The sequence below is a fragment of the Theobroma cacao genome, chromosome 3 (genome assembly GCF_000208745.1).
Source record: "Theobroma cacao cultivar B97-61/B2 chromosome 3, Criollo_cocoa_genome_V2, whole genome shotgun sequence".
In the NCBI taxonomy this organism is placed as follows: Eukaryota; Viridiplantae; Streptophyta; class Magnoliopsida; order Malvales; family Malvaceae; genus Theobroma; species Theobroma cacao.
Window position 1 is genome coordinate 788,184 of NC_030852.1, and position 17,159 is coordinate 805,342.

The 17,159-nt window shown below is 34.8% G+C and overlaps 1 protein-coding gene across 3 annotated transcripts in view; it reads right to left on the reverse strand.

Annotated features, from left to right (window-relative positions):
* LOC18603913 (serine/threonine-protein kinase ATM) overlaps positions 1-16,956 on the reverse strand; it is a 45,889-nt gene extending 28,933 nt beyond the window's left edge. For 2 of the 3 annotated variants that reach the window (XM_018117926.1, XM_018117925.1), the window contains exons 1-25: positions 16,760-16,956; positions 16,103-16,211; positions 15,852-15,995; positions 15,231-15,392; positions 14,922-15,117; positions 14,637-14,793; positions 14,423-14,562; positions 14,199-14,286; positions 13,847-13,950; positions 12,758-12,856; positions 11,954-12,010; positions 11,662-11,746; positions 10,427-10,501; positions 8,366-8,407; positions 8,150-8,220; positions 7,460-7,508; positions 6,862-6,933; positions 5,687-5,842; positions 5,493-5,582; positions 5,219-5,406; positions 2,859-3,471; positions 2,680-2,751; positions 2,260-2,421; positions 972-1,097; positions 337-464 (exon numbers count right to left, since the gene is read on the reverse strand). In XM_018117926.1, the coding sequence (XP_017973415.1) occupies positions 337-464; positions 972-1,097; positions 2,260-2,421; positions 2,680-2,751; positions 2,859-3,471; positions 5,219-5,406; positions 5,493-5,582; positions 5,687-5,842; positions 6,862-6,933; positions 7,460-7,508; positions 8,150-8,220; positions 8,366-8,407; positions 10,427-10,501; positions 11,662-11,746; positions 11,954-12,010; positions 12,758-12,856; positions 13,847-13,950; positions 14,199-14,286; positions 14,423-14,562; positions 14,637-14,793; positions 14,922-15,117; positions 15,231-15,392; positions 15,852-15,995; positions 16,103-16,211; positions 16,760-16,828 (3,254 nt within the window). In that variant the 5' untranslated portion in view covers positions 16,829-16,956. The remainder of the gene's footprint in view (positions 1-336; positions 465-971; positions 1,098-2,259; positions 2,422-2,679; positions 2,752-2,858; positions 3,472-5,218; positions 5,407-5,492; positions 5,583-5,686; positions 5,843-6,861; positions 6,934-7,459; positions 7,509-8,149; positions 8,221-8,365; positions 8,408-10,426; positions 10,502-11,661; positions 11,747-11,953; positions 12,011-12,757; positions 12,857-13,846; positions 13,951-14,198; positions 14,287-14,422; positions 14,563-14,636; positions 14,794-14,921; positions 15,118-15,230; positions 15,393-15,851; positions 15,996-16,102; positions 16,212-16,759) is intronic. The other variant, XM_018117927.1, reaches the window with a different exon arrangement.

Here is a 17,159-nt window from a genome sequence, read left to right on the forward strand (position 1 = left end):
ATTTAAAGTGTGTCAAAAAAACAGACAAAACATAAAATGATGAAGTCTATCATATCATTAAGGTAGAGAAATAAAAAGACACAGAGGAACATAACAGCGTCAATAACTGCAACAATAGAAAATAAGTGTTGAAACTTCACCTTTAGCAAAACAATTAATACTTATGTACTCAAATTAACAGAAATAAAAGGCAAAATTACTGGCATGTGCATCAGAACAAAGTTGAAAAATAAGAACTAACCATGATTTATGTGACATATCTCCAACATACAAAGTCAGAAAAGCTTATGGTTAGATGAGCCTCTCACACAATCAAATACATTTCAAGAAACTCACCAAATATCATGGAAGAGCTCTCCATGGCCATCCCAGGTCTGGAATAGAACACCAATTCGTCTACTTAGAAAGAACCTAACTCGATAATCAGGATCTTGAAGCATCAAAAGTAGCTTTTCAATCATTGTCTGTAAATATTCATAGCAGCAGCAACAATGGCCCCATATAGTGGCATGTAGAGAGAGAGAGAATTAAAATAACTTAATAAGAACAAAATATTCTCTGATGTCCTAAAGCAAATGAGACAGTGATGAAAACTACAATCATAAAAAATAGAAAAATGAATTGAGCAATAACATGCGTCCAGGAGGCATAAATACTTCAGAAGTATGTTTATATGTCTCAAGAGTAAAAATAATTAAATGCAATTTCCCTCTTAAATAAAGTAGTTGACCAAATGCACTAAAGTGATTCAAATTGTTTCTCATCAAGAAGAGAGTTTCCTCACATTGCTGATGACCTATAAGTTTTTAGATTTCCCACATCATATATAAAGTAAATAAAAATCATATCAGCACTACATTTGTCTTCTACATTTAAGATTTTAAGTGAGCAAGAACATGTACTTTTCTCTCCAACCTGAGCCCAGGAAACATAAGTGCCAACATATAAGGGAAGGATCCACAAATAATCACCTGACCAATCTCGGGACTGAGTAAAATAAAATTGCAAATGCAGTCAATCAATTTGACTCGACCAAACCAGTCAAGAAAATCAAATTCCGCAACTTTGTTCACCAGCTCCCCAAGATATGTCAAGGACTGCAAAGCAATATCAAGTAAAAACAAACTGGTTGGGACATAATCTCCTGGCCAATCTCATCATAACCATAAAGAAACAAATTGTTGAACGAGGTATTATATTTTGCAGCAAAGGAAACACATCTTTGAATACTCAATTACAAATAGGGAGCTGCACACATAGTCAAAACAGAATGTCCGCAATACACAAAATACTCATGTCACTTAATAAGAGCACGTTGCTACAATCAGGATTTATCACATTAGAAAAGGTGGACAAAGCAGTCTGTGAGCGAAATACAATACTTTCACATGAAAATTTTTCATCCAAACTATGACCAAGTGACACGATGTTAAGGTCTCTCTCTCTCTCTCTCTCTCTCTCTCTCTCTCTCTCTCTCTCTCTCTCTCTCTCTCTCTCTCTCTCTCTCTCTCTCTCTCTCTCTCTCTCTCTCTCTCTCTCTCTCTCTCTCTCTCTCTCTCTCTCTCTCTCTCTCTCTCTCTCTCTCTCTCTCTCTCTCTCTCTCTCTCTCTCTCTCTCTCTCTCTCTCTCTCTCTCTCTCTCTCACACACACACACACACACACACATATAATCTAACAAGAGTAAGCTGGCACCCAAAAATAAGTTAGCTCATTCATATTGCAATGAATTGACTTTTTGCAATAGATTAGTGCTGCACTTACCCCAGCAGTAGAGGTGACGGTAGGTGCAGCAGGGTAGATTGGGTCATTTCAGGTTTCAACTTTCAGGTTGATTAGGTTTCAATCATAATCTTTTCAAGTCAATTTGGATATGACTTTTTGCCACATTTCTACTCTACTAGCAGATAGAAATCAAGTTATACTCCAGGTCGATCTTGCTTTTGGGTCAACCTAGTGCAAGCTCAGGTTGGTTTAAGAACAGCTTAAGATATCTGAAATTCAACACAATACTAGACTAAATAACTCATTCATTAATGAACGATGAAAATTGTGGCATATTTGACCCAAATCTACACAGGCTGCTCCATTCAAATCATGGATGTATTATATCTGAACCAAAACTAGCAATTTACCTCAAAATTCAATCTCTTACACAAATATTAAAAAAACTATCATCATTATTTTTCCAATCAAGCATATAAACTCCAATAATTAAAAAGAAAACAAACAAACAAACATAATATAACATTCTGGCATACCTGTTTAGCTTCTCTTTCTTCCAAAGCTAGGGCACCATATTTATCCTTTCCGATGTCCAAAGATAGTAGGGTATCAAGCAAACAAGAAATTGCAGCTAGAACATTAAAACTATCAAGCTTCAGACTAACTTGCATTCTGATCCTGTTATTTATTAAATTGACCTAGAGGAAAAATGGAATGTTAGAATTGTGGACAAGATAAACAAACTACTAAAAAGGCATGAGCATTAAGCAGGCTGTTATTTATATTTAAAAAGAAGGGGGGAAGTTGAATACATCTATTTGAGCAGGCGGATCATGCACCAACAACTGAAATAAATGCTTGGGTGCATTTGCAGCCTATTATTGTTTCTATTATAAATAGTTTCCAGAATTTCCGGATTAAATTACTAACAATCATCAACCAGACATTTTCCATACCAGATCTGCAAGCTTTGAAGAAGATAACGAGTGAAGATGTCGACAAAGATTCCACAAAATATTCTCGTACACCTGAATGCATTGAGAAGTGAAATTATAATAGAAAAGATAGAACCAATAAAATGCAGAAAATGCAGGATGAGATACACGCAGAATAATAACACTACGCACTAGCTTACCTTCAAGTCAAGTTCTTTCTCCATGAGGTTGAACAGGACATCCCATGTTTTTCTGTGCAAGACTGAGAAGAAACTTGACATTAGTGATACCATACCCAACTTCCACTTCACTGCAGAGAACGCTCCAGCAGCGGGAATTTTTCCCCCAGATGTCAGAATATCTACATCTTTAGCATCCTCATTCACATCCAACTCCATGTCCATGATCCTACCTTTATTGCTATCCATATGGTTTGAAATTTGTACAGAAGAATCAGATCCAGAAGAATCTGATGAGAGCATCTCAGACTGAAGGTTACTTACGAATTTAGTATATTCATCATACAGTTTAGCAAATGCCTTCAGAAGCCTTTCCAAGGATTTTTTTACAGCATCATAAAGTTCAACATCCAGAGCATCTTGATCTTTCCTTTGGGTGAAAAGGGGGCAAAGAACGAAGCTTCTAAATGAAGCAACAACAGCACCTTTTTGGTTAAAGCCAGAGGTAAAGCCCAAAAATCCAAGAGATCTTAAGTCATTATTGTTTTTTTCAATTACATTAACAGCATAATTCAACAGTTCTAACAAACAATGGCCCAATTTTGAGAGAAATGGCGAAACTTCTTCTCTTTCCCTGGCATAAAGAATGCATATGAAGCATCAATAAAAGAGTGGAAGAAGAAAGGAATAGATGATAGGAAAAGATAAGTAGTAAATGAATAAAAAGTTTTTAAAAGAAAACTGTGGTTAAATCTCTAAAATGCACAGTTACACTCCAAAAGAGTGAAAGATCAAACAAGATTGGGCACCATCCATAGAGAAAATTTACAAAAAGAACAGAGAAAAATTTCTCACCCTAAATGGAAGGAACTTAAGGGCACGACTGGTCTAGCATTCAAGTATTAACTCACCCTAGCAAATAATAAACCATCTTGGTAGAAGAAAAGTTTGAAACAAATTGGCTGTCTATGAAATAGACAAGGTCAAACAAAAAATTCACTGGAAAAGGGCAAGTTTCACAAATTCTGCCAACTGAATTAGCCGTTTACCTGATTAACAAGCTAAAACAACAGAAACTTAACTGGAACAGGAAGAATGTGTGAAAGTCTATCCACCTAGTTATGCAGTGGACTAGATTTAAGAAAATTAGAGATATTAAGACCAAAGAGACATTGACCGAAACTATAGAAAGGACCTTATTTTTACAGAGCTCACTGAGAATATGGTCTTGAATAAAGCATAATGCTGCACTATGACCCATATTGCCAATCCTATATGGTGGATAACGGCATAGTTTGCTGTTGATATATTAAGATTTCTGTTTGTAGGGATGAAATGTCAAAGTTCAACAACTTCTTTCGGGCCATACAGGAAGGAAAAGTTCAAAATTTTGAGCCCTTCTTAGTTGGTGAAACTGGACACTACGTTGCAGGAAATATAGGCAACAACTATTTTTATAGTTATAGGGCTGTAAATTGAGCTTGTTCGCTCAATGGTAGGACAAGGTTCTACGATTTTGAGGAATAGGCTTTGGGATAGAAGATTCAGGAAGGGCTTAATTTGAAGAATGCAACGGTAACAATACTTAGAGAACATTGATAAAAGAGAATGAGAACAATTAGACAAAAAAAAAAATGGAGTTAATGCACAGTACAACCATGCACTCAAGCAAACAATTAACTTGTAATTTCATTAACCATAAGCCAACTATAATGTAGACAGGAGACTGGCACTAAGAGGAACTCTTGAACAATTCCTTGACTTCCAAGTAGTCAGAAGCCTAAATATGAAATTACATTAACACACAATACTCTTCGAAACTCCTAGAAACACTAGACTCAACTAAATTACCAAAACTACCTTTCAGAATTTTACATATGCCCCTCCTTGTAAAGTAAATGAAATTGCTCAAAGTAACGTGCATTACAAAGAATCCACTCAAAAAATACTCAAATTGTTGCATGAGAACCAATTAATAAGTTTTAATCTCTAACATGTCAAACCACATACATGCCTGTCAAGCTTCTATGGAATCAGCACAGTCTAAAATACATTTTATATAAACTTTGTTTCAAGATAGCAAAGTCCAACATATGCAGTGTACTGAAAGTTAATTATTAACTCAAACAAAGGAACGCAAGATTTGAACTCTACTGCTATGTAAAAAGGGCCTTTAATATCACACTCAGTAATCACTGAACCTAAAGGATTAAGATAATAGGAGAAAGATCAAGAACAGGTTTTAATTTCTACAACACATAACATAAAATGAGGTAATTTCTACTTCCATGGCTGCTTGAACAAATAAAACATCAGCAGAGAAAAGCTGATGACGACTAGCTTAAACGATGATCAAACATGGTTAAGAAGATAATACAAACCTTGTTAAATATAATCCATATATTAAATTGGATAGTAAAGCACATATGATGAAGACATCAGACGGAGGCTTCTTTTCAGCCTTGTGATCTGCTAAAACACCCAAAATATGGGCCTCCATTTCATGCAGAAGTGGCTCTCTCAACTGTCGAGGAAGACATACACTTTGATGGAATTGAGATGGGGAAATCTGAAAGTTTATTGAAATCAATCAGAACTAACAAATCATATAAACCTGAATATTAAGAATGCTTTTGACAATAACAAGCCCAGGACCTGAACATTTGAATCCAAATCAATATTTGCAAGAACCTCAACAGAGCATTCAAAATTTTCAAGCTGCCTTTCATGATCATATTCATCAATCTACAAACATGATCCAATTTCAATGTATCAGAAGACACTAAACCTATAATTGTAAGATTCAAATGTCAAGCCAAAACAAGAAAACATCAACCATCATAACATACCTTGATCCAATCATCTGCAACCTCGGTAGTATCCACAAAAGAGTTTAACTGGAGAATTTCTTCATAACAATGAGTAAAATGCTCACAACCAGCACAAAGAGCATAAACAGCTGCTGGTAACAATAATACCATGCGGTCGTTTAGTAAGGAAGACTCCTGCATTCAATAAATAAAGAAAACTTAAGATTTCTGATAGTCCATCTTGCTGCAAATGGATAAACTTAAGAAATGCCAAAACCAACCACGAACATGGTATAAACCTGATATCATTTTCATTCTCAACAGACAAATAAAATTATACAACAACCAAAAATTCCACACAAAACAAACTTCTTCTCAACTTAAAATTTTCTACAAGCACAGAATTGAAACCAAGAATGCACCAAACTGAAGTGCATTTCAAACTTCAAAGAACCAACTTTTAATTGAACTCTATAAATAAACCATTTGCATAACCCACAAAAGATCCTAGATTGCACAAAACTTGAGTGCACCAAATAACCAACTATGGAACTCTATAGATGGACAATTTGCATAACCCAACAAAAGATCCAAGGGAAGTAAAGGAAGTTGACTTGCAGCAGTCAATAAATTTCAAGAAAAAAGGCACATGGGAATCCTCAAAACCATCCATGCCATTATGCCTACTGACAAATGGCCTAAGGGCGGAGGAAACCCAACACAAATTCACTCACCTAAATTGAACTAAAGAAAGACAAAAGCAGTATGGAAGAGGATCAAGCATACTTGCTTCCACATACAAGTGGCAAGATGCCTAAAAGACAACACTCTGAGCCACAATAAATAAAGAAACTTTAGCTTGAGAGTGACTTAAGATCATAAAAATATGTTTCTCCTAGGAATGAAGGTTCTTAGAGAGGAGACTCTGACAACAAGTCTAGAAATCACAGCCAGCCTCGCTAAACTAGAAATCAATCTTGGATACAAATCAACAGAAAGGAAGGATAGCTACCCTCCCCCAACCCACCCCCTTTCTCCCAACACATACACAGAGCCATTTCCCTACTCCCGAATCAAAACAATAAATAAGAAAGAAAAAATAAACAACAATCTAAAAGTTCTGACTTCTATGCTCACTCTAAAGGGGCCACAAATAACATTAAAAATTATGCCAATCAAAGGACAGTAGTGGTATAGGAATCAGAGCAACATACGTTCCAGTTGAGAGAGCCCAAAGTTGCTCTTAAGAGATACTTCCGGAGATGTAAAATGTCTCGAAGGTCACCCTGCAAAAATCCAGGAGATGGCCAATAAAATACATAAAATATCTTTCAGACTTGATAACATGATCTGTGCTTATCCAAAGTTGACCTTCAGTGTGATCCCAAAACCCAAAAGAAAACAATTTAGGTTAAGACAGATTCCATATAAAATCACAGTCCCCATTCTTAGCATAGTAAAACAAACAATGCCATGCCAGCTACAGTTCCAGCTTAAAATAAAAAAAGGTGATAAATCTTATTCTATTCAACCAAAGTTGGCAGGATATTTGACAAAGATTCTTTTATTAATTTGTTTCTTTCCCAAAGAGAGTACCGTATACACATCATTTCTCTCGAATTTTAACGAAAAGAAAAACAGCAAACTCCCATGCATACTATTGGAGTGAAAATGAATCTAGTAGGTATCTGACTAATATAATATGAGCTAAATGAAAAATAACAGACAAGTACTCAACCAGCATATAGAGACAGTGAAAGCAATTGTGGTGTAATAATTGAAAATCTAAAGATACCAGTCTGTGCCACTTACTTGAGAACCGTTCCGAGAAAAATAACATGCAATGAAGTACAGAGCAAACCTAGATTAACATAACAGCCACACAATTAAATAAAGCACATCAGGTTCCTCAAAAAGAGAAATGGTGAAAGATAAAGGAAGAGAATTTCCAGTATCAACTGGGATTATTTTACTAGTTTCTTAATCATCACTTCAGCTTTCTGACATGCACAAAAAATTTCAGATTCTGTTCTATTTTAATTGATATTTTAATTGACAAATGATGACGTTAATATCCACTACAAACAGTTACATGCATCCAGATGAAGTAGAAAATGTTGCAATGCAACACAATGATATTTAGACAGATAAGGATATATCTTAGCAAATATCCTTCATTACAGTTGAAATTCAAGATTTCAACTAGGAGAGCTGGAGATTTTTACATGCTCTAGCATTAACTTCCCTCCATTCTAAGAATTACCATTACAGCCAAAAAAATTGAAGCAAGTTTATCTCTCAAGCATGTAAATTTTTCTTATCCTTGGGCAGTATGCCTTCTTTAAGTGATGACTAATACTAAAAGACGTATGACAAACTTTAGGAAAGACAAACACCTAAAATAGCTTTTTATCACAAGTTGAGCTAGAATATTATTCACCTTTTCATTAAAGTCACCTAACAAAAATCTTTTCATTAAGTTAAAAGTACAAGAGCACTTACAATGACGGCATTCCTTTGAATAACTGAAGATCCCATATATCATGGGGCACAACACATGTGTTTGTTAAATCCTAAAGACAGAAATCATAAGTAAAGAACATAAGAACAATTAAATAAGGGAAGGATAATAGATTAGTTTTAGTAAATTAAATTTAAATCATAATACAGCACTCTCTTACTAACTGATAGGCCATTGGAATGTAGAATAGCACTCACATTTGAAATAATGCTTCCAAGGAGCGCCAGAGCAGCATCAACCTGCATGAATAAACAAATTAATCCAAGCAAAAACTTAACAGCAGAGTGAAGCCCAAAAAGAAGGTTACACAAATGATATTTCTACTCCTTTTAAAATTTTCAATGAAAAAGATCTCCAAACAACAATTCTCTGTATTCTAGCATGCAGTTTAATTTTCAAATTAGGATTAGATGGATTTGAATGCCATTTTTCTCCAAGAAGGCTATTGGACAAGGATACCAAAATTCCATGTACTTCTAATTTCAATACCCCTAGTAAACCAAGCATGACAAAAGTTTAGTGTAAACCCCAATAATGGTAAAGTAGCCATTTAATACAAAATAAGTTCTCCAACGTAGTTCTCAAGGCTGACTAGTCCGAATCACTAAATGAAAAAGATAAGAAGAAAGACATAATGATAAATGTACAGGTATGTGAAGAAGTTTTATCTAATAGATGCAATGAAAACTTTGAATCTTTTTTCCCTATTATATCAATTTCTTCTAATTTTCTCATTTTCCCATCATTTATCTTTTTTTTTCTTTTTCTAAGTATTATCCAAAACTATGACATTTGGTCAAATATTGTACTAACTCAAAATATGATAAAATCATAATCAGTTGAAAAAATTTTATGATAAGTCACGTAAACTTTATAATTTGTAAATATCACTAAATAAAAATATTAGATTAATTACTTAATTAATTTGTTTTTTGAAGGAAAATAAGAGGACTCTGCAACATAGAGCAGACCCTTTCCTAGTTACATTCTAGAATTCAGAACTTTATAGCAGCTCAGGATACAAGTAAACTAGTGAATTGGATTAGCAGGAGCTTCCCGTTTTATTTTTCATGCAACGACTAACTAAGCTGTCTACAAAGCTATCCTTTAGCCAAACAGGATCCCACTTGTAAAGAAACAAAGACTAGAAAAAACTTTCTCAAAAGAAGTAAAAAGAGTTTCCTCTAAACGTATAAGCGGTTTCTGGGGTAGGTTTATTTTTTAATAAATTTTCACAAAATACATCTGTAAGTAGGAAGCATTCACAATTCCTCAGCTGAATTAAGAACAGAGGCGGTTAAGTAAAAATGCAGAAAGGACTGGTTTCTTTTAACAACAGCAGAAGATATATAACCCTTTTTGCCTCTACCAGTGAAAGAAATAAGAATGACAAGAGTTCAGTGGAATTGAACTGCAGCAGCCTGTGCCTGCAAAGAGCAGCTACTGTACCAAACATTGTTAGTTTTGAAGCTTCTATACTCAGTTTCCACTAATCCATATAGATATCCAGTTCTGTCCACACCCTTCAATTGGAAGATCTAACATATGTATATCCACTAACTTTTGGGAAGAATAAGTAGTAGAAGGCATCCATGCAATGAGATAGACAGCACAACAGAGAACTTGAAACTTAAGACAGGCAGGAAACTTAATCTTAGATTATATCCTAGCATTACAACAATAGACTAGACCCATATTTACAGAGCTTAAATTAAGTAATAATACTACTGAATCAATTTGAGGGTGAGCATCTTGGATTCTAAAAACTTAAATCAAAACCAGAAAATTTAACTAACCACAATCCTGCTGCATAAAATTTCATTAGTGACAACTAATTCTTGATCATTTTGAAACTGCTTCCAAATAAGAATGCTCATTCTAACCTCAAAAAGCACAGAATCTGAAACTCACTCATTGCAAATGCATTGGGACATAGACCCAATTACAAAACTCCGAAAATAATGACGAGAATAAATAGTAACAAATGATTATATCAATTATTGATTTCAATTGTTTCGCCTTTCAAAAAAAAAATGATTTCAACTGTTGTAGAGGCTTCTTGATATTAGCACGTTCTAGCAGGCTCAAAAGTCACTTTACATTTCTCTAAAAAAGGAAACCTTAATGCATTGAGGTGCTATTCAGTGGAAAAACAAAAAACACATATTCAGTGCATTAATGAACAAGTGATGAAAACAAAGCATTAAACCAACTTATGGAAAAAAAGTGCCAGAGAGAAAGGTATAGACAGAACTTACTACAGGGGTTACATTGCTAAATGTTGGCAATGCATGCATAAGATGGCTCCATATTAATTGCCAACCACAATCAAACTGCAGAGTTTGTCAACCACCAAGTCAAACAATCGTAAGTAAGAGAACTCACTCAACAAGGACAATCAAGCAAAAGAAATAATTGATGAAACAAGCCAACTAGTCAAATTGATAGTCTTTTTCAGGACTGTACCATGGTTATAGTGTATTATTATGCGCAAAGAATTTGGACAGGTCAAAAAATAAGTGCAAATTTGAATAACAAGGACTGACTACACAATACAACATTGTCCAATAGTCGTCCCCATATATAAAGTTAGAAAAAGTTCAGCATATCTCCATATAATTATTCTCAGTCATTTTGGTGTTTTCTACTAACTTCTACACACAACAAATGCCTGGAAAACTAGGAAAATGAGCATGGTTTCTATAGGGAACTCTTAACACCTACCATTTTGGAATAAACCAGGATTTTTCAGGTCATTCCCAAACAGCTGTCTTATTATTCAAACAGTAGCATGAAACTCTAATTATACACTTCATGGTGAATGACAACAACACATACTTATGGCAAACTTCCTTCAGTTTGGCTTTCTGAGTATGGTAAATTCAAGTAGCACATCCTGAATGAGAGAAATAATATCCACAAAAACAAGATAGAGTTTCTGTTAAGTTCAGCTCTACAAGCCCACATGACAGACACGATGAGGCAGCCGACCCAAGGCAATGCCTAGAAACTGGTAAGCATCCAACCTAAAACCAGTTGGCAATGGCAAAGCCTAACCAAACATAAACCACAACAAATTCTAAATTTAAGCACATAGAAGAATACAACTTAACACACACATAAGTTTTAGACCCAATACTAAAAACTTAAACAAGTAAATCTAATGAATCGACAACCAATAAGGGCAACAAGCAACACAAAAAACCAAGGAACTCAATGTTGAGCATCCAAACAAAAACCGGTCAGCAATAGATGAAGCCCAACCTAAATATAAAGCCACGTCAAATTCTAAACTTAAAAAATTTGGGATAACAACACTCAAAACAACCAAGCCATATGGCAGGAGTAGGCTGCTGTTTCCCAATTGCTACACATAAGCCAAATTGAAATTTATGAGGATCTATTTTTCTAACAAATCAACGGCCAAAATGTGTGCATGACAGAATAGAGAAAACTATCCCAAAAGAAAAGAGGGGTAAGAAGAAAACGATACCTCTTTTGAGGAAAAAGATGACCTCAATGAAATCTCCACTTGAGCATCTGAAAGCAGTGCTACAGAAGAAAGTTCCTGCAGACTCCTTTAGATGCATGTAACTAAAATGTATAAGCTCAAAGGAAAGACAGACAGGAAGAGGAAGAGGAAGAGAGAACTCTAATTACAAGTTAAATATGACTGATAAGATGAACCAAGCAAGGAATTTAAGAAATTTGAAGACGAAATATGCAGAATCAAGAAAATTTTAAAGAAACAGCAATCCAAAAACTTTGTTGTCCAAAGGGTGTACCGCAAAGTCCACAGCAAACCATCATAAGCATGCCCCATATTTGCATCATTCAAAATTCTGCAACATATACAACATTTTAATCCAACAAAAAAGTTCAATAAAAATAATGGCAGGTTATGGTTCACAAATATTAAGAAAAATACCACAAATTGTTTCCTCAAGCAACTAGAGATCATGCATATTTGTCAATAATCAACCAGAAAATTCCTAAATATGATGCATAAACCTCAACATGCAAGGCTTTAGTAGATGATACCTCAACATAGAAGAGTCTTTTTTTGGTTTTTTGTACACAGGAATTTTAAGTTACACAACAGAAGGTAGCCTCTCCCATCCCATAAATCCGACCCCTTCCATCCTAGGATTTTGAACCCAAGATCCAAAATGGAGTCTCAAATTCTAATCAATGGGGATCCCCTTAGAGACATGGAATGTTTTTGCAGAATGGTGCAGTAACTCACAAAGGCAAATCCACTAATTTATATATATATATATATATATATATATATATAATGTCACTCAAATCTACTTTTAGAAATACTCAAGTGGGAACATCTTTATGCATGTGAGTACAAAGGCGCATGCATGCACTTGCTTATGCATGTGTCCCTGTATTGCACTTGTACTGAGAATAATGCAAGTAAAATTCCCACACTGCTTTCAAGGTGTTGCCAGGAAGAACAAAGAAACCATATGAAGGCACAACTTTTTCATGTACCAATACGCTACCAAAAAGAAAGAAAAAGTCAAAAAAGATAATATATTCAATCAAACAAGACAAGCTTTACAAGATGCTGGATTTACCTTTCAAAGCTCGAACAAATGCCTTCAAACCAGTAGACAAGAAGATCCTTACTAATGCGAGTGTAGTAGTTATGAATGAGATAACAAAATGCCACATTCCTGTGGTAAAGCCCATGCAGCTCAATTTAACACACTATTGTTTACAGAAAATACAACAAGAGGAACTTGTGCCATTATGTTGAAGATAAACATATATTAACAAATCATTGAGATTGAGCAGCACTGAACATATTTAGAAAGCTACAGTAATATTAACACAAGATATCTTCAACAGACTCTGGCAATGATGGAAGCATATTATCAAATATCATTAAATCAAACCATCATTATAGTAGAATATCATACAATTAATGCAAAACCCTAGTTCCTACTCTTTAGCACCTAATCACCAAACCTACCATTTAACAGAGTCTAATAAGCCCCCACCCCCCCCCCCACCCTCCCTTCCTAAAGGAAAAATGTCGAGGACTACAAAAAATATATTAATATAGACTTCTACTCAGTCAAAAAGGTGAGTTGCAAGAACTCTGAAGAAAAAATAAAGTCAATGAACTCGAAGTAGAGGAAGAAGTTAAATGTCCATATTGAAACATTAAGAAAGCAACCATACAATGAAGTAAAAGGCACAAGAAAAATGCATTGCAAAAACAGATATGATTGTAACCCTGATTCCACAGCAAAGTTATCAAACAGTTTTTTAAGTAGAATTAAGTAGTCACTGGGGTACGGCAGTAAAATCAAGTATTCACAACTGATCATTCAAAGTTCACAACAAGAACATTCCAAGTATATAAAATAAAAGACTCAATGAATTCTTAGTTACAAGAAAAAAAGAGATAGCCTGATAGGGATTAAAACTAAATGGCAGTAAATTAAAAGATCACAAAGGCACCATTGAGCAAATTCCCACAGCAGCAGAAGCATCAGTGCCATATCAACGTGAATATATGTGTATAAAACATATTCTCTAAATGAAACTATTTAAAAATGTGATATCTAATATGGCACTATGATGAAAAAAAAAGTAATCAACTTGCAATCCACTCAAGGATATATGGTAAAAAAGTAATTTTTTTAGGTTAATCATACCATAACCATTTTCCTTTCATAAGTGCCTCCTTTAGACGGGCAGCGGTACTCTCCCTTTTAACTCGTTTTTCATTTGATGTTGCTCTGCTTTTATTGGCACATGCCTGAGTCATATGACATTAAGAATGTCATTAAAATTTAACAAAATTCAACCATTAAAACTTGACAAAATGTTGGCAATTTCAACAATAATTATTTAAAGTGTATCAACAACACTCGAACCAGAAACTCAATTTTAAAATTCGACAAAAAAATGCGGCAACCTAAATTATTATGCAGGTTTCACATAAAAACAGCACCATTTCTAATTGTAAAATGCAGCTATTAGATACTAAGCATGAGAGCAGAATACCCGATATAATACTAGTGCCGCAAGCTCCACCAAATTGTACTGCGAACTACTCAAGGTTCCAAACTTCTCATCCTTGGCTCCATCACTCCTAAATGTTTCTTGCATGACCATCCATCAAAGCAAGAACAAACAACTGGTAGATAAAACAATTTTTTTTGGGGGGGGTGTAGGAGAGGGGGTGTTTGAGTTGTTTAAGGAATAGAATAGAGATTAAAAGCACTCACCAAGAAGTAACAGGAATAGATAAATTGCTTTGATCTAGTTCCTTACATATGACGTCCAAGAGTTGTTCAACCAAGAAACTCCCATCATTTACACCTCTAATTAAATGTAGCTGCAACCTTGCATAGTGAACAAGTGCATCCTGCAGAAGGAAAAAAAATATATAAGATACAATCTATAAAATCAAGTTTAATTCAAAAATTGGAAAAGTTTAACCTTAAGACCCTTATCATGAGTTATCAGCCAACAATGAAAAACAAATTGCTGTATTGCATTATGGATCTCTAAGGATTGACTGCTCAAATTTGGACCATCCTTCAACAAATATGTGTTAATACACTCAATTAGCTTGCGTGAAACTTTTCCCTCATCTCTGAACATGTACAACAAGGGAAAGCAGTAACTATTAGCTCAATATCAAACACTACAGAGAATAATTGGCATAAAGCAGCAATAAGGCAAAATAGAATTGAAAGCAAGCAGGCTCCATCAACTGTGTACCTTATATAAGAAAATATCTTAACAAACCCCTTCACAATGTCTTCCCTAAGGTTATCTGGGAAATCTCCAGGAGGATTTTCTAGAAGAGCTTGAAGCGTTAGAATGCTGCGAAAGATTTCCTCTTTCTGACTACATTGAGTGTTACTTTTCTCAGTCAAGGTTGTTTCCACCTTTTCCATGTAGCAAATGATAAAACCTAGCCAAAAGCATTAAAATAAATTAGAGAAGACTAAAGAGTTCCAAACAAGGATTGCCAACATTAAAACAGGAAAAGATATGTGCCTCAAGTATAAACAACATAAAACTCACAGGAGTAAATGTGCTTCCTCATATGAAATCGGTAGTCTCTGACCACCAAAAGATGTCGTAATATAATCCCATATTCTGATTGAAAGCTTGGAACATTGTTTAGCACATCCCATATGTGACTAAAAAGTGTTTTAACCACGGACAACAAAGGAAGCATGTTTCCTGACATGGGAAATGGTGATATATCAATATAAGATTTTAACAAAAGGTGAAAGCACAAATTGCTGAGAACCTGCACAAAACTTTTTATTGTAGTCTGTCAATGTGCAGTTTCAAAATTTATATGGACTACCATAGGCATAACTAGATGTCTCCTGAAGTCTTAGGAAAAACTTTTAGGGTTTGTTTTCAGTGGCTGTTAGGTATTAGCAAGGTAGTTTGACTAGTCTCCATTCTTGGTTGGATTGGCCACATTTTATATTGGCTGGCATTAATTTTAAGAAAGATTTCACTCACCAAGTATCTCCCTAGAGTATATAAATATCTATCTACCTGACTGAAAAATGGCAACCCTTTGAGTTAAGGAATGTAAGACCACCCAGTTGTTGATAACACAAAGATGCAAGTAAACAATTTTCTCCTATATAAATCATATGGGAACCAAATCACTCAGTCAATTACCTGAAAACTTAGTATCTTCTGCACGTTGAATGACAATTCGAAGAGTTTTTGCAAAAGTTAACTTAGGTGGCCGGCGCTTGCTTGTTGATATCTCCAATGACACACACTGTGCAAGCAATTTAATAAGAAATGGCCATGTTTCAGCTGTAGACAACAATATAATGAATGTCAATTCCCTTTCAACAATTTTTGTGCAACACATTAGGAAAGCATGTCAAAAACATAAGCAAACTAACAGACATTGAACTTACACTGAGGAATTTCATTTGGTTTAAGTTTTGCAGTATTCTGTCCAAAAAATTTACAAAATCCGATTGATCTTTCTCCCTCTAACCACATATTCAACAACTTTATTCCTTCCTGAAATTGCAAGAAAAATATACAAGTCCGACCAAAAAACCAAAACAAGTTCGGTTAGTTATCAAGTAAATGAACTAAATAAAAAATAAAATACAAAACTGACAGATTGTTTGGCACGATACAATTGTTTTTCTTATTTTTTCTGGACCAAAATTAACCGAAAAGTAAACAGAAAAGCTCTTGTTTTGTCCTAGAAATTGCGAGAAAATAAGAAAATCATGTTTGGTTCACTAGAAATGTGAGAAAGTAAAAAAAAAAAATCATGACGCTAATAGAATGGCCTTTCTTTGAGTCGGTTAAACCATTACTCCCAAATTAGTATGCCATTTTATATATGGAAACGAACCAAAAAAAAAAAAGCTAGAATCGTAATGTCTTCCTTTTCTTCGGATTTTCCTTCATCGGTGAAAACCGGAGCAAATGACCAAAGAAAAAATGAAATAAAAAGAAAATTAGAGTTCGATTCTACTCGTTTTTCGATCATTTTCTCAGGGAAATGAAACGAGAACACAGTAAAGAAAGTAAGTAGAACTGTAGAAGGGTTTTACCTCTCGAGCTTTAGCTTTATCGGAGGAGAGCTTGGATACGATCTCTTGAACATCTCTGGAAGTAACCATGGCCGTTCTAATGAGAGATTTTCACAGCGAAAAAAAGGGTAGTTGGCGGGAAAAAGGAGGGGAGGGTTTTTGGAAGAGGAAAGAGACTCTTTCCCGACTGTGACTTTTGAGTTTTTTTTTTTTTTGTTCTCCTTTATTCCGAAGGGTTTTATTCTTCCTAAGACGCGAAACGCGCGTTTTCTTGAAGCCGAGGAGCTGGAGCGGTGCGATTGAATAGATGAAATTACTATTGTAACCCTCCTTGACCTTTGCCGATGAAATCGGGATTCTGATGATGAGCTTTTTAATTCAATATAGTATGAGCCAGGGATTTTAGAGTCCAATATGGTGC